Source organism: Choloepus didactylus, chromosome 11 (genome assembly GCF_015220235.1).
Source record: "Choloepus didactylus isolate mChoDid1 chromosome 11, mChoDid1.pri, whole genome shotgun sequence".
NCBI classification, from domain to species: domain Eukaryota; kingdom Metazoa; phylum Chordata; class Mammalia; order Pilosa; family Megalonychidae; genus Choloepus; species Choloepus didactylus.
The window spans coordinates 30,901,000-30,925,431 of NC_051317.1; the positions used below are offsets into that span (position 1 = coordinate 30,901,000).

Sequence of the window (24,432 nt, forward strand, 5' to 3'; positions counted from 1 at the left end):
TCGGCGCCCCGCCCGGCCGCGCTCCATGGCCTACCCGCCCGGCCCCAGAGCAGCGCCGCCGCCGCGGTCCCCGCGCCCGCCCCGCGCCGCGTGAGGCCCGCGCCGCCGCAGGGACGTGCCGAGGCCTGAGCGCCCCGCGCCGCAGCCTGCCCGGGACCCGACGGCCGCCGCCGCCGCCCGGCGCGCGAGCCAGCCCGCGGGCGAACCCGAGCGGCGGGGCTGACCGCGCCCGCGGCCCGCGTCCGTCCGTCCCTCGGTCCGTCCGTGCGCCCGCGCGCGCCGCGGCCGGGCCTCGGGGCGCGGCGGGGGCGGGGCCGGGCGCGCGGGCCCCGCGGGGGCGGCGCGTGGATGGATCCGCGCGTGGCCTGGATCCAGCCCGAGCAGAAGGGGCCCGCCAATGCCCTGTGGATGCAGATCTGGGAGACCTCCCAGGGCGTGGGCCGCGGCGGCTCGGGCTACGCGTCCTACTTCTGCCTCAACTCGCCGGCGCTGGACCCCGCGGCCGCGGCCGGCCTGGGCGGCCTGGCGGGCCCCGCGCGGCCCCCGGCCGCCTCGCCCCCGCCGCCGGGTCCCGGGCCCGGCCGGGCCGCCCCCGCGCTGCCCCCCGCGCTGCTCGCGGCCCTGGGCCCCGCGGCCGAGGGCGGCCGGCGCCTGCACAAGTCGCCCTCGCTGTCGTCCTCGTCGTCGTCCTCGTCCAACGCCGAGTCGGGCGCCGAGAGCCCCGGCTTCTCGTCGTCGTCCTCCAGCAGCGCCTCGCTCAGCCGGGCGGGCGGCGGGGGCCGCGGCGGCGCCTTCTTCTCCTTCGCCGACGGCCCGGCCGCCGCCCCCGGCGCCGCCAACGGGCACTCCGCGCCGCGCGGCCCCGCGCCCGCCGGCTCCCCGCCGCAGCACCAGTTCCACCCGGGCCGCCGGAAACGCGAGAACAAGGCCAGCACGTACGGCCTCAACTACCTGCTGTCGGGCAGCCGCGCGGCCGCGCTGGGCGAAGGGGGCGGCCCCGAGTCCCAGGCGCCGCGGCCCGGCACGCCGTGGAAGAGCCGCGCGTACAGCCCGGGCATCCAGGGGTGAGTGCGCGCGGGCCGGGCCGGGGGCGGAGGGGAACCCGGGAGGTGGGCCCAGGCAGTGACAGGTTGGGGGCGGGTGGGGCATTGTCGGGATGGAGAGGCTGGGGTCCGGGGCCTTGCACCCACGGGTGCGGACCCCCCAAGCGGGGTGGGCTGAGGGTCGTTCCCTGGGTGGGGGAACGAGGGAGTGTTGTCAGGGGAGGGAGACGGGGGACCCGGAGTCCGCACACACGGGTGGTTCCCCGCCTTCCCCCCCCCCGCCCCCCCCAACTCCCGGGCAGCGCCACCCGCCGGCTCTGGGACGAGGTCCCTGTCTCGGTCCCGTTTTATTTGCAGGATGCATTTTGAATGTAAGGCCAAGGTCAGCCTGTGTGTTAAAAGTTTTTTTTTTTTTTTAAATTGGTAATTTTTAATTGCGTACAAACGAATAATGACCCATATCTTAGAACTAACGGTGCAAGAAAGATTATATGCACATGTTTTCGTTTTCTTTTTTCGAGTCTGGAAAAGGAAATAGATTTCTTCTCCTTCTCTCTTTCCCCTTTTCCCCCCTCCCGAAAGACCCTTTGTCAAAATGGATTGCCGGTAGGTATAGAATTTTACATAAGTTACTGAATATGGTAATATTGCCAGAAACTGGAAGCAAGTCGAAGGTATACATATGTATGTATGTATACACACACATACATATATGCATATATGCATTTTGAGGTCCTTTTAAAAGAATTTTTTTTTTGTAGTGGTGCACTTTACCAAAAATGAATTTAGTAATGTTTTTATTGTTGGGGGAGGGCTGTTATATAAGTTAATTTTGTGTGAAATTAGTTTTAAAAGCCTCACGTGCAGTTTTAAAACTCCTTTTGGAAGTAGCACTCTGTTGAAGGATGCCATTTTTATTTTAAATATTTTCATCTCAGCTCCATTAGACATTCTGTTTAACCTAGCCTAGTTACAGACGGCAAGCAATGTGAAAAATGTAGTGCCTGTGTGTGGTTTGGTCGTGTCCCAGATGAGGTGTGCTCAGGTGTGATGCTGCTGTCCAGCGCCTTTGCCTTTCCCTGCTTTTCTGAGGGAGGCTCTAGAAACAAACCATTCGTGAATAGGATTTATGCCGGTATTTCAAGACTTGAATCATAAATTCTCCTTGTGTGATTTCATGCTGACGTAAAAGGCATGAAAGGATTTCCCTGAATGCTGGGGTTTTTGGTAACATCAGCACCCTACGAATGCTCACGGTTGCTGGGTATTGGGGGGTACTTGTCAAAGTCAGCTTTTTTCCTCATGGGTCAGCTTATGTTTCATTTGAAGTACGAGGGAAACATTTAAATGGATACTACTTTGGAGGGTGAGTGATAGATTGCAGTAACCTCGGGATCTCTAACTTGTCTCACCTGTGTTGGGCTGGAGTGTTACTTCCTAAACCCCCTGACTCCTGAGCTTGTACTTCAAGCTCCAGTAGGGGCTGGGTCTCCACTAGCCTGCCTCTTCCTTTCTCTCTCTGCAGTTCCTGCTTGTAGAACTTTCTGAGAAGAGGCAGTGAGGAGCTGGTTCCTTTTGAAGTAGGACAGTATTCCTGAAGGTTGTTTTGGGAGGACTGGCGGGTTACCAGTTTGCTGGAATTGACTCCATGTCTATTATCGTTAGAAAAAGTAAGAGGACCCATGTCCTCCTGGGCTGCCCCGCGCAGTCCTGAGCCCCTCCTTCCTTTGCGGGCCCTGGCGGTGCCACCATCTGCCCTGGAAGCCTTGAGTCTCCCCGTCGGCAGCCCCCAGCAAACAAGGCTGCTGTTGTCCCCTTGTCAAGAGCTCCTGCCCAGCACACAGACACATCTGTCCAGTTGTCCCCACGTCCAGTGACCCACCGGCTCCCGCACCTTTGGCCCCCTTGGTCTCTCCTCCTCCATCCTGCCCACCCTCGCCCAGGCTGTTGTCACCTCTTACGGAGACCTTGCAGCCCTCCCCTTCCTTCCAGCACTTCCCATAGGTGGGCTCTGCCAGCAGGTTCCCCCACACTATGGAGCCCTTTGACAGTCCCCCTTCTTGTTAGGCCACAGACAGAAGCCTCCAGGGCTCTGCCTGCTCCCCGTCTCTGTCAGTCCCCCACTCCCTGCCCACTTGGGCCTCAGTTTAAGGGTGGCACGGTGTAGGGGTTATGAACGGGCTCTGGAGTCAGGATGTCTCCGTGCGAACCCACCAAAATTGGAGACGCGGTGATACATAGGCTGCTGTTCCTTCCCCTGTTGCTGGTGACCCTTCCTTGTCTGCCCCGAGGGATGCAGGTGCCTTCCAGGCCCTCCTGTACCCGCTCCTTACTGTCCTGTCCTGGTCTTGAGCTGGCCCTGGTTGCAGCCTGGAGTACGGGCAGAGGGGAGCAAGCAGTGAACTCTGAGGGGGGGCAGGGCTGTGCCTGGGGGAGAGGGGACGGTGGGTACCGTGTAGCCAGCCTGCCTGACGTGAACCCACCTGTGGTATCAGAAGACGGCTTCTACCTGGAACTTGTCCCTGGCCACCAGGCTTGCCGGGGTGATGGAAAAGGCCACCGAAAAGTCTCCGTCCCCTGTGGCATGCAAAGAGAAAGAACGGAGGTGAGGTAGCAGCTGGCCTGGCTGATAGGAAAGGACTTTGCTGGTGAAAAGCAGCTCAGAGTTCTTCTGCGGTCCTGGGACATGCTTTTCCGGAAAGCTGCATCTGCAGTCCTCCAGGAAGGATGAGTTGCGTGACGCGTGGGAGTTTGAGGCGCCGTCGCCCACCTGGGTGTTTGTCCTGCCCGCTTTGCTCTTTTCTGTCTGTGACCTTTCTGCCTTTGGATGTTGTGCTCTGTGGAGAATCAGTCTTGAGCAGGATGAAGAGAAAGCAGGTGGGAGAGTAGAGGCCCTGGTGCTGGAGCTGAGGAGCGGAAAGGTGAAACGTTCACCTTGGAGCAGCCGTTCAGTCTCTCTCTTTCTTGATGGTTTTGCTGGAACTCGCACACTCCTGTTCTGAGCCCAGCATGGACAGGTGGGCCATGCCCTCTCCCTGTGCTCCTGACCCCGTGACGTGGCCAGGGCTGTGGGCCATCTCACGGCCCTGGCGCTGGCCCTGGGCTGCCGCGCCTTGCACAGGCTCCTCCCTCCTGCCCTGGCAGGGCCTGGGGCTGGGGTTCCTGCTGCCCAGAGACACAGCGTGGTCCTGTGTGATTGAGGGTGGACCTCAGGGATCTGAGCGTGGGTGACTGGTGGCGGCAGCATCACAGAAGCGTGTGGCTGAACCTGCAGGCCCTCGCGGACACCTGCAGGCCGGTGCTCCTGCCCGGGCTGCCCTTCAGAGCTGTGCCTCGTGGAGACCATCCCATTGCGGGCGTCCCTGCAGCATTCAGTGGTTCCAGCCAGCATCCTCTCTGAGGTCTCTTGACCACATTTAATGTTATTTTCTAGAGTCTCTATTTCCCCAAAGAAAATTCCCTTCTTAGCCTGAAGTTTGTGAAAACCTGACAAAGTTTGACTTACGTCAGGTGTGGTCAGCATGCCCCTGGGCCACCACATGACCAGTGGCTTCTCTCTCTCTTCATGTCCTCTTCACCTGTCCCTGTGACGTGAGGCAGAGCCGGGCTCCCTCCCCGCCCAATGCCCATCTCTGCACGAGGTCAGCTAGGGCGGATGGAACCCACCCCTGACGGCGCTTAGAGGGACAGATGGGGGAGCCGGGTTGAGAGCCCACTGTGCGACACGGGGTGGCACCTTTGCTTCCAGGGGGCAGGATGGGCCTCGGGTTCTGGATTTCATCCTCTGAGACCCCAAAGGCATATGGAGGGCTGCAGAGATTGCTGTGCCATGGAAGGAGCCTTGGACTGGCCCCTTACCAAATGAGCTCCCCTCAGGCACCCCGCCTGCCTTAGTGGTGGTGTTTGCACTCCCGGCCCTGGCACCGTGGCCGTCTGGGTCAGTGGAACGCAAGGGCTAGTGAAAGATGCCGGCTGCTGGGAAGTTGCAGAGCAGGGAGACGTGCTCCAGCCCCGTGTGGAGTCGCTGGTCAGTGAGCACTGGCAGGGGTGAACAGCCAAAGGAGGCCCTGCCAAGGGCGAGGCTCAGACGCTTCTGAAAAGGAGGGTTGTGTGTTAAACAGACCGAGATGGTCGTGGGGGAGAATGGAAGGCCACAGGTGTTTTTGCAAAAAAATAATGGTCTTTTTAATGATCACGCTCTGGAAGTCAGAAGTGAAGGCAGCGGGTTACTGGGATGCTGGGATGCTGTCCGGAGCCCCGGGCTGGGGAGGCAGAGCCTGGCCCTCCGTTTGCTTCTGGGAAAGAGCACGTGGTTACAGTGCTTTTTGTTTCTTAAGAGTAATATAAACACTATAATGTAACAATTTTAAGATTAAAACATAATTTCAAGGTAGAATCCCTGACCTGTCTTTGGTCACTGTTCCATGTGAAATTGCCTCCCTCTTTACATAGATTCGTGTAACTGGCCCACGGGGGAGGGGGAAGGGAGCAGCAGTCATATATTGGAAAACGAGGACTTTTTGTGCTTTTGGTTAGGTCATCGTGGTTTAGGATCTGATTTTTAAGTTGTGGAGTGAAAAAGGAGGGTTGTTGTAAAAGCCAAACAAAACAGAAATTGATTTCCAAGTTCAGAATATGACTTTGATGATGCAACCAGAACTCAGGCTGGGGGTGGTAGGATGGGTGTGAGGTGACTGAATTGTGCCAGCGAAACACACAGGAGATTGTGCAAACCACAGTCTTGCTCTGGAAATTGCTGCCGGGCCGGGTTGCTGTGGAGAGGCCTGTTAGAGAGCACCAGGTCAGCCGCCAGTGGTTTCTCAGAAGAGTCTGGGCAGCCACGTCCTCTCAGGAGGTCGCCAAGCACACGTGGCATCACAGGGAGGACAGGCAGTGGTCTTCGTGGGTACTGACAGCCTGAGCACCTGTCCCCAGCGGGGTGCCTCGTCTCCCCTTGGCAGTTCTGGACAGACTTCTTATACTCCTTGAGACTTCGTGCCGTGCGTTTTCTGTTGCTGTGTAACAAATGACTGCAAGCTCGCCCACCTATGATCCCACAGTTTCCGGGGGTCAGTAGTCGGGAAGGCGTGGCTGCCCGGCAGGGCCTCACTGCCACAGCCCAGAGATCAGCTGGCTCCTGCTCGGCTGTGCTCCGGGTCCTCTCCCAGGTGCCTTCCTGTTATTGGCAAAATTCCATTCCCTGTGGTTGTACAGCTCAGGCCCCGTTTCCTTTATGGCCGTTGGCGGGGGGCCTGTCTCAGCTCCTGAAGGCCACCTGTGTTCCTTGGCTTGTGGCTTCTCCATCCTCAAATGAGGATCTGCAGATGAGATTCCTCCAGGTCTCTCTGACTTCTTAGGCCACCTGCTGATGCAAGCACGTGGCCATGACGGGCTCCTGTGAGTGGGCCAGCCACCTGTCTTTGGGTGGTATGAGTCGATAACATAACTGTGGCAGTGGAGAGCACGTCGGACTCGCAGGTGCCAGGCCCGAGGCGGGGTCTGCGCGCGGGCCCTGCCTACCCCCGCCAGCGTGCTCTCCTCTAGCTAGGCCTCCTGACCTCGTGCGAACGATTGATGTGGAGGCTGCGGTTTTCTCTCCCGTCATTTCTTTCCTCGGCTGGACTCCAGCCCATCACAGTGACTCTTGCAGACTGGTCCTCTAATCTGGCTTGTCACTGCTCGACTCTCGGGCAGCCAGGGGAACCAGAGCTGCGAGCCCCTGTTCTCTCTCGTATGGGCTATCCTTAGAACTGTTCCAGTTAGGAAAATGTTACAGCCTTGCACATATATGAGAACAGAGACTTACAGAATCCTGTCCATGAGTGTGCTATGTAGGCTGGCATAGGGAAGGTGTCGCTCCTGGCAGGTGGGGCTGCTGGCCCCATTAGAATCCAGTTCTAGGTACACAGCAGCATGTCTTTCCCTACAGGAGACCCCACAACACTACTCCTGCAAGCCCAGGCTAGGAGACGGGGGCTTGCCCGGGCCCCCACTAGGGGGGCAGGGTGCTGTACCTCCTTCAGGGCGACCTGCAAAGTGGCTCCCAGGGGCTGCTTGGCCCTGCCCCTTCATGAGCCCCCATCTGAGTTTCTCCCTCTTGAGGTCTTCCCCACTTCCTTCTAGAGCCCAGCACTGCTCTCCTCAGCCCTCGGACTGGGCTGGGCACACGCCAGCTGCAAGTAAGTGTCCTGGAGTGAAAGAAGGAACAAGGACCCGTCAGCTTAGATGGGCAGGTGGGGTAGCAAGTCCACATGGCATTTGTCTACCAGATACAAAAGGTAGCTTTGTCTTAGAATTTCTGGAGATTTGTTTGTCAACTCTGAAGTTATTTAAATGCAGAACAGTTAAAGTCCATTTTAGTTTATTTGCCTCCCTCCCTAAAGTATGGAATTAAACCTGTTTTATGCCTCGAAATACATAGAATACAAAAGCAGGAAACCTTTAAAAAATTTTGTACTGTATTTGAAAGACAACTGCATTTTAGTTCTAACTATCCTTTTTAAGAATTATTATAAAGTTAATACCTAGTCATTAAAAATTTATAAACTCAGAAGAGCTCAATGAGAAATGACTCATAACCTGGCCATGGGGATTGCCACTGGCACCTGCTCCCTTGGGGTCCTGGGTGTGGAGCTGCGGAGGAGATGGCACTGAAGTGCCTCTGGCCAGAGTAGACCCCTGCAGAGGTTTGTCCATCTCTGAGTTGGCAGGGTGGGATGGCTCCAGGGTTTCCCGCATGGGTGATCTTTGATGATCAGCCACACATTTTCTTTTTCTTTCCCAAATCAGCTGCAGTGTACAAGCATTTAGGGCTCTCTGGTGGTTTAAGGTTGGAGTTAATTTCCCAAGTGATAACATGTGGGTGTAGGTCGTTGATATCCTTCCATGTTTGAACAAGATTGCAAATCATGGTAAAATTTCTGGGATCTGTGGATCTGAAGGAATGGCTACAGTGCAGTGGTTTAAGGGACATGAAAGATCAAGTTATTTCTACTTTTTTGCTTGACACCCTTTGGCTGAAGCACATCTTCTCAGGTGGGGCCTGGGCCTGTCCTCGAGCTTCCTTAGTGGTGCCCACGTCTTGCAATAGCTTTACCTGAGTCGTGTGGCTGGTTTGGGTTGGTTTCACTGGGGGTTCCAACTCCCGTGCCTTGGTTTCCCCACTTGTGAAGCGATGCTTTGCCTTTTGGGGTCGGCACACATGTTAATCAAGGAAAAGTTGGAAGTGCCTTGTGAATTGTCACGTGAGGCGTGAAACTGCCAAAAATGTGGTGTTGGAAAGGCCACTCCTTCCCTTTTTTCCTCTCCTTGAAGGAAATTGAAACCAAAAATTAGATTGTTCTTGTTGCCAGCTGGGCAGGAAGTGCCTCCTGCTTGGTTTTTGAAAATGCTTTCCCCTCAGGCTACAGCCTTGCTCTTAGAGAAACTGCTAAAGACTGCGGTTCTCAGTCCTGCAGGCTGGAAGCTGAGGTGACATGATGCTGTGGAAGTAGAGGGGAAAATGCCTTCTGTTTTTAAAATTGAAACAGTGTTTAGAAAAGTCCTGTTCTCCAGTTTAATAAGAATTCCCTCTTCCCAGAGATGTGGGTGCATGCCGCTGTGTTTAATGCACGTCTTGTAAATGTACTTGTTTAAAGTTGCTCCTGGTTTTTTCTGGTGCAGTAGTGGATAATGTGTCCTTTCTCTGCAGTGTTTGTGGCATCTCATATATTGTTCTGTGTATAGTGGAGCAGAATGAAGTTAAGGGGCAGGGAATGCTCCACAAATGGAGCTAGAGCAGCACTGTCCACTAGAGCTTCCTGTGGTGACACACACATTCTAGTTTTGCCCTGTTTTGCATTGGTAGCTGCTGGGCACCCGTGTGGTTGAGCCCTTGAAATGTGATTAGTGCGGCTGAGGAACTGAATTTTAATTTTATTAAATTTTAATTAAAATTTAAAAAGCTACATGTTTGGATAGCACTGAACTGGAGTAACTTTAGACTCTATTTGAAACACAGTGTTTGATTCAGTAACTATTGCCTAAATAAATCTAGGCAGTAAGGTACAGCTGGAAAGCTCTAGAAGTATACTGCTGAGTTTCTCGTAAAATTCTTTTCAAAACACTGCTGTTTTAATGACACATGAAGCATACAATCAGAGGGTCCCTAGCCGAGCATAGCAGGCAACGGCCGTGAAAGCTCAGAATGGCCCTGGTCTGACATGCAGAGGATTTGTCTGGCATTTTCCTGCACAGCCTTAACTAATTGGACACCATCCTCAGCCACCAGCGGCCACAGCCATGGCTCTGGGCACACAGGGTTTTGTGGCACTCAGACTTAACATGTGGGAGCAGGAGAAGAAAACGGAGGCCTGGACAGGCTCGCCTGGCCTGGCACAGGGGCTGCCCTCAGGAGCATCGTCCCTGAGCAGAGCCTGGGGGATCCCAGGCCCATGGTGGGTGAGACTCGGCAGCTGCCCTGCAAACCAGATCAAAGTGTGTCGCTTGAGCTGCCGTTGCTTTTTGGTGCTTTCCCTTGGGTCCAGAGCTGCTCCCGCCTGGGCCTGTTCTGATTATTCTTAAAAGTTGCATTCTACAAAATGCAGAGCCTCGGTGAGCTCTTGGCTTGCTGGCCCTTGGACCTGAGACCATGCCCCCCGTGTGCTGCCCGTCCTTGACAGTTACTTGTCATGGGGGAGACCCCTTTGACCTCAGGAAGGTGTGCACATTGCCCATGGTGTGTGTAGGGAATAAAGGAGCTGAGAACCAGGCCCAACCTGGGCCTCCTGACTCGAAAGCCCGTGTGCTCAGCTAGTGCCTCCTGGGAGGCAGCGGAGCAGAAGCCAGAGCCTGAGCTGGCAGAGATGGGGACAGTGGCCCAGCCCAGGGGAGAGTCGTGTGGTTATAGCACCTTCTCTAAAGTTAAGCACAATTTAATTTTGTTTAAAAGTGAAGGTGATGTTCAACATTGACTGGAAAGACTGGTCTCAAAGAGATGCTGCTAAGACCAAGAAAATAAAAAGAATTAAGAAAACCTTAAATGCCTGGAGTCATTGTTGCAAAAAATTGTAGTAAAAGTTTAGATGAAAGACTGTTGATTTGCTTGCTGCTTGGGTGGCTGGCAAGTGGGCACTTCTCTTTATCTTCCCACCTCCTGATTGCATTTGGCTGTTCCTGTGTCACCAGGAGTCACACATTTGTGTTTTGCTCTGGAATCCTAATTGCTGCCTCTCATTGAGCCCTTCCAGGGTATGAGGCCCGGTCCCAGGTGCTTTGCTGAATTGATGAAATCCTTGCAGCCACATAATGTGGGCACCATCACGTCCCCCTCGCTCTGCACGAATTGCCAAGGCTCACAGACCCGAGGGTCCTGCAAGGTCTCATGGCTGGAGAGTAGCCGGGCAGGAGCTGAGCGCAGGCAGCGGGCTCCTGGGACCCCGTGACCCGCCTCCGGATGGGGAACCACAGTTTGCTGTCCTGGCTCTGTGTTCAAACTGATGTGCTCACTGCCAGCACCTTGCCCAGGGCTGCTTCCGATTCTGAAGCTTTTTTTGTGGCTCGTGTTCCTGGGGGTTGCACGAGGTTTTCTGTTCGCAGGCATCACTCGCGGGCCCAGGCCCTGTCTCCGTGTTGCCTTTATGGGCTGTGGTCAGCCTTGCAGGGCCCACGGCCCGCGGAGCACGACGGATGGTGTTCTTTGGCTTCTGACCCCGTGTGACCTACCAGTCTGCCCGTGGCCCCCTCTGCTGGGCCTGGACCCTGTCGGCTGTCCTCGGCTTCCTCAGGGCCCGGTGCTTCTGTCCTCTGAGGCCCGGGGTCTCCTCGCGTGTGGGGCCCTGTTTTCTTTGTGCTTTGGGGTGGGTGGTGCTGTCTGCCGGTCCCTTGGCTGTGCTGGTTCCTTTCAGTTCCCCCAGCCCCCGGGCTCGTCCCCCTTGCGTGCCTTGTCCCGTGCTCCTTCCTCTCGTCCTTGCGGGTCTGGCTCCTGCCTGCCCCGTCACAGCCCACACACCTGCTCCCGGGGAGTCCGGCCCTGTCACACCACACGGGAGCCACGTGACTGGCCACAGGCCACCTTTCAAATCTCATATTTGGCTTTCTGGTTATTTCCTCATGTCCTCCTCTGCATGCACATATTCTCCCCCCACCTCAAACGCAGTGAGAACGAGGCCCTTGTCTTGTCCCATCAGTGGACGGGGTGGACCTGCTGGGGGGCCCTGTGGAGTGGGGTCCCCATGTCTCCCGTGACCTGCCACCCTACCGGTGCTGGGGGCCCCCGCAGGTTGGGTGCTCGCAGGCCGTGGGGAAGTGGGCGCCTTCCGGGTTGGTGAGTGCTTTTACGTCGAGTGGGGAGAAAGAGGGTTAACCTGAGCCCCTGTGTCAGGGGCATCCTCTGGGGCTTCCCTACACCGAGGGCTTTGGGATGACTCGGCCTGCCGGGGTAGGGACTCGTGGGAGTGGCTGAGTGTTTGAGGCTGGGAGGGTGGCCAGGGCGGGGGCCGGCTCAGGTGTGGGGGTGGCATGCCAGACGGCCCAGCAGTTCCTCAGGGCCTGGGAGCAAGAGTCCTGGGGAAGGGCTCTGTGGCCGCGAGCAGAGCAAGGGAAGCCAGGTGTGTGCCACTGGAGGCTACTGGAGCTCTCCGAGCCCTCTGCAGCACAGCTTAAGGTGGTGTTTATGGAGGTGAGGCCAAGCGGTGTTTTGCACTGCGCCCGGACACGGCACGCGGTCTGCACATGTGTGCTAGGGACAGCAGCACCTCTGGGTGGTACCACACGTGGCCCAGAGCAGCAGCCTGCTGTGTCCAGGTTCAGCCCCCTGCGTGCTCCTTGACATGGCGTCCCTGGCAGCGGGGCCTTGGATTAGAGCCGCAGGTCCACTGGGCCTGGTAGCGGAGCCTGCTGCAGACCCCCACAGCCTGCGAGGGTGGTTTCTTGGGAGAATGTCCCCCTCCTCCTAGGTCTGCACTGGCTCTGACTTCGGCTCCTTGGACATTTATCTGGTCTCATGGGACGGGTTCTCCGGGGTCCTGCCTTTATGGGGTGCGTCTTATCTCAGCCATCCTGATCTACCCCCAGCCACTGATGTGGGGTGGCCTCAGAGCAGAACTCAGAGCTGCAGGGGCCTTTGAGCTGTGCCGAGCACACAGTGCCAGGGTAGCTCCCAGGATCGTCAGCAGGGGCTGGGAGGGCTGCCCAGGGGCTGAGGACGAGGCTACTGCGTGGAAAGCACCTGCTGGCTTGTCTGTGAGGCCACGGCCAGGGGACCAGGCTTAAGGAAGATTCTTGAAGCAGTGAAGTCTGTCTGACCTTCGGGGAGAAGGTCTGTATCAGTGATAACACATTGGCTTTGTTCTGATTATAAAGGCAATAATGTTCTTATTGTCCAAAATTTGGAAAACAGAAGTCACCGGTAGTTTTGCCACTGTTAACATGTGAGCGGGTTTTCTTTCTGTTTTAATGTTGCTTTAAATATGTAGCTCCTCTATCATTTTGTATCTAGTTGTTTAAATCTAATTCTAGACAGGCATTTCCTCATCATTGAAAAGCTCTTTCAAACAATTTTTAAGTATTGTACGGACACACATTGTCTCCTGAATAACTGGGGAGTTGTGTTTTCGGCTTGTGCATATCACAGAAGGGCCACGGTCACTGTCCAGGCTCCCTTCTACCCGCCGTGCCTGGGCAGCGTGTCCGGCTCCCTGGCCAGGAGCTGGTTGACGAGCCCGTGGCTCTGGGTTTCAGCACTTCCAGGGACCTTGGGCAAGTTACTGTCTGTTGAGTGAATACTCGGTTTTCTCATCTGTGAAATGGAGAAGATAGAATGGGTTTCAGAGACTGTTGGCAGGATCTGACGAGTGTGCTGGTGTATGGACATTACGGGTATTATTGCATCCTGTCATGGGACATCACTGTTTTAAGAGCCTTGGTTCTTTTTAGGTGTTGCTTTCCTGAAAGATGATCCTGGTTTACCTTCCCAGCGAGTGGAAGGACCTCTGGAAAAGTCCGTCTCACAGATGACCCAGTTGCTTGGAAGAGCGGAAGGCTCGGGGGGCCGCCCCGGCTGTCGGATGTGGCCCTGCAGTTCCACGGCGGGGTCTGCCTCTCGCAGCCCCGAGGGCCTGCGGGGGTCTGTGCCGGGGCCAGAGGCCGAGGGAGCTGGGCACGTGGCTCAGCCAAGCTCGGGGCGTGAGGTCCCAGGACGTCCCCCGCTCCCAGGCACGCGTGGCGGCGATGGCAGCCCCTTAGTGTTTTTGCCCTGATAGGGGTTGCGGATGTGCCTGCTTGCTCCGGCCTGCGACTGGGGCGAGGGTGTGGGTCTTGGGCTGCACTGCGGCGTGATGTATTGTTGGCTCTGAGTGGTTCTAACCCCACTGCTGGAGGTCTGTCCACTGGCCAGTGACTGCTGGGCGCGGCAGCGTCCTGGTCTGTGGGAAACTGTTTTCTGGGTGACCTCCCGGAGCTCTTGCCGTATGAGCTATTTCAGCCAGTGCTCTCTTCTCCAGGCGGCAGGTTTAGAAGAAGTGCACGCTCTCAAGCACGTGAAATGCTTTTGCCATGTCTTAATGATTACAGGCTTCCGTTGTCTAAACTCTCGTGCTGAGTATGCAGGGGAGGAGAAGGTTCTTGTTCTCACCTCCTTCATGTGGCCCCGGGGCCTTGCCTTGGCCTTTTTGTTGTGCTTGCTTGGACGTGCTCTGCCAGGATGGAGGCGTGCTCGGCTCACCTTGGGGTCAGGTTCCAAAAGGCCCCGGGACTGCCTCCGGCTCCAGGGGCTGCTACGACTTCCCCAGGAAACGCGGTGGGGCAAGAAGGATTGGGAGACCCACCTTTGCAGGGGCCTGTCCTGAGTTAGCAGGGATCAGTGCGCCCACCTTGTGGGTTGCCCAGAGGCAGCGCCTTCTGTCCTGGGCGTTTGCTGAGCACTGGCTGGTCTTACCTGCCCCCCAGGGGTGCCTTGGCCTGTGCCATGGAGCATGCTGTGCCCTCCCAGCCCAGCCCCCGCCAGCCCCCAGGCCCTTCCTGGGACCCCTGGCTTCTTGCTGCTTCTCCCAGCGGCCTCGCCCTGCCATCAATGCCCTCAGCACCTCCGCATGGAGAGCTAGTCCCTGTGGGCCTGGGGAGTAGCTGGGTGCAGACTCTAAAAGCTTTGCAGCCAGCCGCTCATTGGCAGTGTTAAAAGGAACTCTGGAATCACAAAAGTTTGCTAACTTACTGCTCCAGTTAGTTTCCTTCCGCTTCTTTCAAGTTTAGGGTGAAAAAGAAAAAGCTGCACCTTTGGTGGCCCGATTCAAGGTTTTCTAATTAATTTGTACAGATATTAATTGCCTTGTGATGTAATTGAAAACAAAAATGATTTGCCATTAGCTCATTAGTGCATCAGTAAATGGGTGCTTTGAGAAGGGTCATCTCCCCTCCCCCAGAGTGGTGGAGTCTGAATCGATTGTTTTGCTGTGATTACGTCAAATCATGTTTTAAAATCTACAATAAAACCCTGTCACTAACTCCAAGTATTTTCACCAAGATGTTATTTTTGGCAAAAATGCAGACCGTGCACACTGGAGTGGAAGTGAGGAAGCACTGATGTCTGAGAAACCACTGCTTTTAAGGCTGTGAAGGTTTTTAGAAGAGTGGGAGGGAAGGGGAGAGGGAGAGAATAATCTGTTTGACAGTTTCCGGTATTTTCCATTGTATTTTACAGTGTAGTGGAAATGCCGGGGATGGAAATGACTTGTATTTGTAAAATCGCTTTTCCCGAGCACCTGGGGTTGATGCAGCTCAGGAGGGGTGTGTAAAGGTGAGCCGCACTGTGCAGCATGCGATGGAGAGGTCTGGGATGCCAGCACTTGTGGCAGCTGCCAGTGTGAGCTTGCAGGTGCACACCTGGTGGGCTCAGGAGTGGAAAGCCCGGCCACCAAATCAGGAGGGCGCATGCGTTCATTCTTTGGACCTTTCTTTCCCCTGGAGGAAATAGTGGAGATTTGAGCTTTGACTCTCGCTTTCATTAGAAGTCCCCAGATTTCAAATCCAGGGACTGGGCCTCATCCAGCGCTCCCACCCTGTGCTCCCCACTGTGCTCTCCCCATTTCCTGTGTCTCCTGTGCAGCAAGCTGTAAGTTCACATTCTTAGTTAAAAAACACACTAGAAGGTAATGCTTCAGCATTCTGTTCTCCAGCACTTTCATGATGCCCCCAAAGCTCTGGTCTCGCCATTTCCATCTCTCATAAAGCAGCCAGAAAAGGAATCGTGTGTATCTGCTTCCATGTCGTGTGAATTTGGGTATCCTCCATGTGGACCCTTGAAACTGTACCTGACCCTCCAGCGGCCGTGGCCAGGGGCCCCAGGCCGCCTTCAGCAGAGACGAGCGGCAGAGCTACGTTGGTGCAGCCCACTGTTCATGCACCCAGGGCGGCAGGCACTCTCCCCCGTGGGCGCCCACTCGGATGACAGAGCTGCAGACAAGGCCCCTGAGGCCGTCGTGGCTCAGTGCTCGGTGGACTCCTCCCCAGGTCCCCCTGGCTCCACGTGGTTTGCAGACTTGGATGAGGTCTGCACTGTGCAGAGGTTTCCAGAGTTCACTCTCAGCCTGCGGCCGTAGAGTCCAGGGGACCTCGCGGTTATGTCGGCCTCCCCAAGGGGACTTGCAGCACCGTGTCACCCCACATCGCGTGGCGTCACAGGCACCACTGAGGGTGTAGGCCGACGCGTTTGGAACTGGCGTTTCTGTGGGTCAGAAAAGTAAACTCCACTAAGTCAACTTGTAGGTTACCCAGCCCGAGGAGGCCATTGTTGGATGTCCCATTCAGAAAGAGGAAAGTGTTTAATTTTAAACTGCCAGTTTCAGAGATGTTACAGCATTAGGAAAAGTGCATTTTAGAGATGATGGAGAATATATAGCCTTAGCTCTGCTCAATTCTGCAATTCCATCAGCTACTGCAGAAAGTGCCGAACCGGGCATTGTGACATTTGAAAAAAGACACATAACTATAAGGGTAGCATTGCTATTGGCAACTTCTCAAATTATTAAACCCTGGGTTTTGTAAATGTACTGGTATGTGTTTACTTACATCCAGAACCATAATGCATAGTTTTGACAATACATTGCCCAAATTTAGCCATGTGATTCTAGAATGTTACCTTAGAACGAGCTGGTGCCCAAAGCCCCAGGACCTGAGAGCTGTTTCTTGTCACTGGACGTGCTGTCCCTGGTCTGTCTGGCTGCCTGGGCATGGCCACCCCATGTTTGCCAAGCCGAGGTGGCTCCCAGGAAGGGAGGGAGGGTGGGGGAGAGGAGGTGGGGTACCCACCCCCCACTCCTGGAAGACCTCGAGAGGCTGTTCCGGGGGTGCTGCCCGCGTTGGCTTTGTGCCCAGGAGCGTCTGTGTCAGCTTTGTGCCCATGCTGGCTTTGAGTCCAGGGGCCCTCGTGTCGTCTTCATGCCCAGTGGTCATAGGAGGTGAGGGAGAAGCGGCAGAGCTGCACTGGCCACATGTGGCTTTTAGATGTAAATTAAGTAAAAGTTGAAGTTCAGCTCCTCAGTGGCACTAGCCACATGTGCTGTGCCCCGGAGCCACCTGTGGCCACCGGGTCGGTCGGGGTGGCAGGTTTTGGAAGGCGTCCACCTTTGTGGAGTCCTGCTGAGCAGTGCTCTGCTGTCCCTTTTGGGCAGCTCTTTTGGCTCAGGGTTGCTACTCGTGCTGTTTTCCAGGCCCGGCACCGTCATCCACGGTCACGTAAAGCAGTTGTGGACCGTGGCCTCGTCACGGGTGGGAGGTGGGGCGGGACATGGCGGCAGGGTGGAGAGGCCTGACTGACGGGCGTTTTTTTTTGTTTAATAACCCTGTGTTCATTGTTAAGATCAGAAAATAAACATAAGCCAAAAGAATACTAAAACCACAAGTGGTCTTGCCACCTGAAATATAGTAGACTTTTTAAAATGTCGTGTTTAACATTTTGTTGTTTCCACATGTTGGCCTGGGCATCCTCAAGGGTGAGCTGTTCATCTTGGTTATAGTTTTTCTTCTAAAAATTATAATTATTTTCTTCCCTCTTCACTTTCTGAATTGCATGTGTGATATAAAAAAAATTCAGATGCCATAAAAGTCTCTGGCGTGGAAAGCAGGTCTTCGTTTATCATCTCTCGCACTCTCCTGCGTGGGAAACCGCCGCAGGGTTTGGTGTGTGGCCGTCAAGCGCTCTCTCGGCTCTGATGTGTGTGTGAAACGCATGTGGACAGGACCGTGCCATCCTCCTGCCATGTTGCCTCGGGCTCCCTCGTGCGTCTTTCTGACCCGTGCGGGGGCTGTAGCCCTGGGCGTGGGCAGCCTGCTCGCTGGCTTGGGTGGCGACTGGCCGCACAGGGGCCTCTGCGTGGGTTCCCAGTTCCGGAGACCGGACGGCTGGGCCCGGAGAGACACCGGCCACCTGGTCAGCTTCTCGGAGAGCTCGGCAGCGTGGCCCCCACTGTTCATGAGAAACCGGTCTCTGCACTGCTGTGCCTTCACACTGTCGCCACGTGCATTTGCTGGTTGTGTTTTAATTCGTTGATACTCAGCATGTTGTATGGTAGAATTTCTTTCTATTTTGTGCATTCTTTGTTTCGCAATTTTTACTGTTGTTTTTGTTTCAGAGTTTCGAAAGGCCCCCATTAATGCTGGGATAGCTAATGGTTCTCTGTGTTTTACTTAGTTCTTGCAGTTTTTCAAACATTTTAGAAATCGCCCTCTCCTGCATTTGTATGGTGTTTTGGAATATAGAGTAAGGGAGGAATCGAACTTCATTTTCTTTTAAAGTTAATGTATCAGGATTCAATTTGGCTACAGATAACAAAAGCAACAGAGGACTGGACACGTGGGGTCTGTGCCACCCTCTCGCCCCGCTGCTGTCCTCGGGGGAAGGACCCAGGGCAGCCCCGGGAAGGAGGACGGGGCAGGAGGAGGGCCGTGTGCTCGTGCCCAGGAGTGGCCTCGCCGTGGCCTCAGGGAGGGGCAGGGTGGGCAAGCTCGCCGGCCGGGACCCAGCGAGGAGGGTCACCTGTGACGGCCACGCGCCTCCAGAGATGGCAGTGAGGGGCCTCGCTGTGGTTTCCACACACACGACTGAGCCAGAAAATGCCTTCAAAGTTCTGAGGAGGATAAATTTACTTCCTCATCTTCATTTGTAGCAGAAAGGGTCAAAACTTTTCTTCACTGCGATAATTCTATGAAAAGCTTTTGGAAAATTGAACAGGGGGCAGAGCTGGCCTTTGAAGTTCTGGAAAGATGAAACCACGTGTGTTTAGCCGTCACTGGTGGGTGGCACCTGGGTCTGTGGTTATGTCGTCATAATCAAGACGCGGTTTCTTGAGTTGGTGAAGACAACGTGTAATGTTGGCGTTGACTAAAACACCCCGGGATGCTTTGTTGCTTAGCACCGTTTAGTTTTTCTAAAAGGATAGTTGGCCATTTAAGTGTTTTCTGCTAACAAATAGCCCAGTACTGGAGTAAGATATTATTTGTCAGAATGTCAGGTTTTGACTGCACTTCATGGGGAGCGTGTCAGGAAGGTCAGCAGAGGGCACAAGCAGACGTTTGCAGGACCCACGCCCTTCCCGGGAAGGCTCGCTGCCATGGGCTGATGGGCAGAAACGCAGAGCGCTGTCGGCGAGGGTGAGGGACTGGGGTGCACGTGCCGAGCTGCTCCCTGGCCCCCGTTCACGTGGCCCTTTCTCTCCCCTGGCCAGCCCCAGCCTCACCCACCTCCGCAGCCCCCAGCGCTCTGCCCTGACGGGGGCTTCCACCGAGAGCCAGGCCGCAGCTGTGGGGTCTTCCGTGGAGCCGAGCTGGCCTGCATGGCGGTGGTGCCGGGACGCCCGTGTCTTCCCACCCCAGTGGCCGTCACCACCCGAGTGACGAGGCCTCCAGTCCTCCACCTCCTAGGAGCTTTCCCTTCCCGGCCACCGCGAGGGAGGGTAGGGCTCCTTCCGGGGACACTGCCGGCCCCGTTGCCAGCAGCTCCCTGCCACCCTCCTGGGGCTCGGCAGTGGTGTCTGTGACCCGTGTTCTCTGGTCTTTGTTACGGAAGTTGCAGAGTTTGAGTTCCAGCCTTTACCTATGTCAGATGGGACGGCCCTGAGATGAGGGGCCTCTGGGTCGGGTTTCTGTCTCTCTGAGGCCCGGGAGTAATGCGTGGCCCGTTGTTGCTCACGAGCAGGCGAACAGACCTCGCGCCTTTCCAGGTGTGGCGTGTCTGTGGCAGACTGGCAGCAGGGGCTGCCCTGCCTGCCTGCGGCTCTGCCCGCCGGCTCCTGCCTGCCGGCCCCTGCCCACTGGTTCCTGCCTGCCAGCCCCTGCCCGCAGCTCTGCCCGTGGCTCTGCCCACTGCCCACAGCTCTGACCGCCAGCCCCTGCCCGTGGCTCTGCCTGTGGCTCCTGCCTGCAGCTCTGCCTGCAACTCAACCCCCAGCTCTGCCTGCCAGCCCCTGCCCACGGCCCTGCCCGTGCCTCTGCCCATGGCTCCTTCCCTGCCTGTTGAGGGCCTTCTGTTGTGAGAGGGGCCCTGACAGCTGAACGGGGACCCTGCTGGAGAGGGGCTTTAGGTTATTACTCCAGATATGCTGGACTGGAAGTTAGCAACGTGTTCTACCCTGCCGTGGAAGCTGTAGTAATGCATTTTGGCAAGTTGGAATGCCCTGTTTACAGGATGTTTAATGTGTTTATTTGTGGGATCTGGCTAGAATTTTAATGCACTAGCTGTGGGTATTCTTATTCCATAACATTGGGCCAGCGTTTAATTATTCCAAGCAGTACCTGAAGGTTGTAACTCTAAGTTTCTATACACTCATTGTTATCCTTACAATGGTGCCAGGAGTGTAGGAGAGCGTGTGCTCTCCTTGTTTTTGGGGGACTGACTTTCCCCTAAAAGGCAGGTGGCTAGTCCAGCCTACCTGCTGCTTTGTGAAGAGCTGGCACGGTCTTGGCGGTAACCGTGAGCCCCGAGGAGGCCCTGTCTGCTGGCCTCGGCGTGGACGTCAGCCTGCTGACCTGACAGGCCTGCTCTGGCTAGCAGCAGTGTGAAACGGTGCTAAATTGTGTACTCTAAATCGGCCTGTTCATCCGATGGAAGAGGGAAGGTTGAATGCCTGGATGTAGGTGGTGGTGTTCGGTCGTTCCTGGACAGAGAGAAGCTTTCCTCCAGAAATCTCGGAGTTTGGTAGATATTTTGGAAAAATTGTCTTCTAATGTTGCATTATTTTTACATTTTTGGATCTACTAAAAAAAAAATGGACTGTGGTTGTCTAAATTGAAACCATGCTTGGGAAGGTTTTCTTGCATTTGATATTTTGGTTTTTCTTTTTTATTAAATACCGTAACATTAGGTCCCGCGATGGCCTGACTGATTTGCGGGGAGGGTGACTTGAACGAGAGCATGTCGTGCTTGTTTCCTGCTCCTGGAGTCCCACAGCCTTGCCTTCAGAGCTCCTGCTGAGCGTCTGGAGTGGTTATTCCGTGTGCTCTGGGTGGGGGGCGGCGGGAAGCCCATGTTGGGCGAGGTGGTGTTGCAGTCACCCTGCAGCAGGGGCAGAAGAGGAGAGTGTTCCTTCCTTCTCTAGCTGCTCTCCTGGGCCGGGCAGAAGGTCTGTGCTGCCCTGCGTGGGCTGTTCTGCTGGCCGTGCAGTCAGCCCCGTTTCATTTTGTGTTTTACTCTTTGCTTAATTGTTCAAACTTAGATTGGAAGCAGGCGAGGTAGACGAGTGGTGATTCCCAAGGACTGAGTGATTTGGCCTTTCCATCTTTCCTTCAGCTCTTGGAAGAGGATGACCCGAGCTTCCCCCCGTGGCTCCCTGGGCTGCTGCCCCCAGCCTCAGGACTGGCCCATGGTGCAGCGAGGGGTGACTTCCAGGGAGGGCCGGGGGCTCGCCTGGGACCTCACAGCCCCTGGAAACCCACTCGAGTGCTTTGTTCAGAAAGAGCCGCCCGTGGGAGTCTGTAGGAGAAACTCTTGGGGTGTTGGAGACTGAGCCCTTCTAGCTCCAGGCGCTCTCCGTTTCTCTGGGTACTGGGTTTGGGGAACCGTCAGTGGCTTGTGGGGCAAACCCCAGCTGCTGGGACTCTCGAGGCTTTGCAGTGTCCCCGAGGACCTGCACATTGTTTTCTGGTCTCCACGCCCCTTCCCTGTGCCTTAGCCTCCTGTTCAGGTCTGTTGATGTTCCGTGGCACGAGGGGCACTGAGGCTGCTCGAGAGCTGGGGGCCCACAGCTGCCTCTCCAGAGCCGGGGTGGGGGTGGGGGGCGGTTCACAGCCGCCGTGGTCGTGCTCTACTGAGCTGCAGTAACTTGAAGTCACCTTTCTGTTCTCTTGGAATCCTGTCATCTTGTTAATGTAAAGTCAGCACAGTGGTTCTTTCGGATAAGTCTTTAAATGCCTTTGGAAGCTTGTTGATATTTGGTACTGACACAGTTCACACATACTCACCTGTGGAATAAACCACATGGTGTCATTCCACTCACCAGGGTTTCATTTCATTATATTTAAGAGGAGAAAAGAAACTGGATTTTAAGTGGCCAGATACAAATTTCAGCGTCATACTGTTGTAATGATGAGGATGAAAAGTCTGGTTATGTTTAATTGTAACTAATATGTTTTCTCTTTCATTCATTAGACTTCATGAGGAAATAATTGACTTTTATAACTTCATGTCCCCTTGTCCTGAAGAAGCAGCTATGAGGAGAGAAGTGGTTAAGCGGATTGAAACTGTTATTAAAGATCTTTGGCCAGCAGCTGATGTGGGTATATCGTTTTGTGTTTCTGTGTCATGTGCTGGTGTGTTTAGACACCTCGTGATGGTGCTGTGTCGTCTGTCATTGGCCCTCGGTGGGTTCCCAAAGTTGGCCACACCCGGAAGCTGTTGGGAGTGCAGCCCCCGGGCCCCACCCCAGCCCCCGCCTCCAGCGCGCCCTCGGGGTGCTCGGGCATTTGGGGACACTGGAACAGGCAGCGCCCACCCTGCGACCACGCGCACACCCCCGTGGCCCCCTGTTCTCCTCCATCCCGTTCCTGGCCCACCTGGGGAAGGGGCTGGGGGTCTCCAGGCCACTGACGGGCAGCATTTCAGCTCCCTCATCTGTGAAGATGACATCCAGCATTTTCACTTTAAACCGTGGTGCCCTGGGACGGAGCCGCCCCTGTGCTTTAGTTGCTGTTCACCAAGTCGTTGAAGGCCTGTGGGCTTTTTGTGGGTGCGGGGGAGGCCAGTAATTGTTTCATCTCTTTGTTTTAAGTTTTAAAAAATTCCTTTTGGGGGCAGGCCTTGAAGGGTTACGGGGATATTTTAGTTGATTTTTGGATTGTTTGTGCCTCCCCTCACCTCCGCCAGCTTGCACGATAGTTGTTTTACCCTAGTGCAGGAGTGAGGCCTTCCTCCTGGTCAGAATAATGGAAATGTGATGTGACTTGCATCAGTATTTTAGGACAGCTTGTCTTTCCTTCAGGTTCAGATATTCGGCAGCTTCAGCACAGGCCTCTATCTTCCAACCAGGTGAGTGCCTGACCCCACTCTGGATCCGCGCTTGGGGCCCTTGGCTGGGAGGGAGTGTAGCCCGTGTGTGAGCCTGCGGGCTGGTGCCTTGGCTCACAGCGAAGGGTGGGAATGCTAAAGGAAAAGGCTGGGGCACACAGAGGGGAAACTGGCAGAAAATAAACTGTAGCTCAGTGTTACAATGTCCTGGTTGCTTTGCATTTTCCCCTTGCACTTGATTCAACAAGGCACAAAAATACTGGGCACCAGAATCATAAAGATAACCCACGAGAGGAACCATTGTTTTCTGCTGATAATCTTGGACAAGGATTTGAAAATTGGTCTTAGCTTTGTTTTAATGAAAATGCAGGCACGCTCCTATTTAAACATCATTTTATAAAGAGTTGTATTTGATAGAAAAGTGTCAAGTAGGTTTTTGTCCTTCTAAATTTCTTTTCCAGTTTTTCCACATTAAGAACTCTTCATGTCCAATTAAATTTTGTGTGTTGTTTCATTTAAAAGCTATCTTTCCTTTTGACCCAGTGAGCGTCCGGAGTCTAAAGAGGGCTACAGTCTCGGCATTCATGGGTTGGCGCTGGGGGACGGGTGGGGAAAGGCACAGGTGTCCAGGGATCGCTGCACCGGCAGAGGCTGGCAGCGACGGAGCACTGGGGACGGCACCTCAGGGTGCTCTGCGGGGGCAGGCGTTCTCCCTGAGCTCCCCTGAACCGCCTAGCGATGTGGGCGGAATCTTGTAACCTTTCTGCTTTTCACCTTCCTATCAAATAGCTCATAAGTTGCATTTATTGCCCTCTTAATGGGGTGCTGTGCTGGGGGGGGGGGTCTGGCCCTGCAGCGAGGGCAGCAGGGACTGACGAGCCCTTTACCTTCTGTCCAGTGACATAGATTTAGTGGTCTTTGGAAAGTGGGAGCGCCCTCCTCTACAGCTGCTGGAACAAGCCCTGCGGAAGCACAACGTGGCCGAGCCGTGTTCCATCAAAGTCCTCGACAAGGCGACAGTAAGTGTGGGTGGCTCTGAGCCCCCCGGCCTTGGCTGCAGGAGGCCCTGTCGGGCACCAGCAGGCCTTTTGATTCAGCCTGTGCATGCCAGCATTTCTCGGTTGCAGTTTGAAGGTTTCTCTGCTTCTTTCTGGTATAAGCTGCTTCATCACCAACCCACGTGGGGTCCAAGAAATTCTGGAGGACGGACAAAATGATTTAGCAGTTGTTACTATAACTGCTTAGTCATGTGGGCTCATAACCTTAGCATATTAGGTTCTGTTTTAGTTTTCCGGCTGGTAAACAAACACCACACCACAGGTTGCCTTTCAACAGAACTTATTGGGTCACGGTTTCAGAGGCCAGAAGGCTTGCTTCCTCCCGGCCTGACTGGCAATCTTCGGGTTCCTTGGCTTTTCCATTACATGACGGCAGCTTCTCCTTTATCCTCTGGGCCCCTTTGACTTCCAGCTTCTGGCTGCTCCCTGTGACTTCTCTCTGTGTCTGATTTCCTTTGCTTATAAGGACTCAGCCATGCTGGGTTAAGGCCCTACTTCATTGGGTTTGGGCACCTTAACTAATCACATCTTCAAAGGTCCTTCTCACCACTGGGCTCACACCCCCAGGACCAGGGGTTGGGGCCTGAATGTGCCTTTCGTGGGGGGCGTGATGCAATCCCAACAGTCTGCCCTCTGGACCCCACATGCAGGATACATTCGTTCCATCACAAAATCTGAAAGCCTTGAGTCATTTCACTAACAATATAAAGTAGAAAGTCAAAATCAGTTATGGGTGTGGTCCATCTTGGGGCAAAATTTTTCTCGGTCTGTAGAATTTGAAACCTGGAAAATAAGCTCTATCCGCTTATAAAATACAGTGGTGGGACGGGCATGGGAGAAACATTTTCATTCCAGAAGAGAG

The 24,432-nt window shown here is 55.0% G+C and overlaps 1 protein-coding gene across 4 annotated transcripts in view; it reads left to right on the forward strand.

Annotated features, from left to right (window-relative positions):
- Positions 1-202: 202 nt before the first annotated feature.
- The window catches only part of TENT4A (terminal nucleotidyltransferase 4A), a 50,658-nt gene continuing 26,428 nt past the window's right edge, over positions 203-24,432 (forward strand). For 3 of the 4 annotated variants that reach the window (XR_005210915.1, XM_037798909.1, XM_037798910.1), the window contains exons 1-4: positions 203-1,064; positions 21,658-21,781; positions 22,487-22,533; positions 23,411-23,531. Coding sequence is in view for 3 of the 4 variants with exons in the window: in XM_037798909.1 (XP_037654837.1) it covers positions 349-1,064; positions 21,658-21,781; positions 22,487-22,533; positions 23,411-23,531 (1,008 nt within the window). In the remaining variant the exon portion in view is untranslated. The remainder of the gene's footprint in view (positions 1,065-21,657; positions 21,782-22,486; positions 22,534-23,410; positions 23,532-24,432) is intronic. The other variant, XM_037798911.1, reaches the window with a different exon arrangement.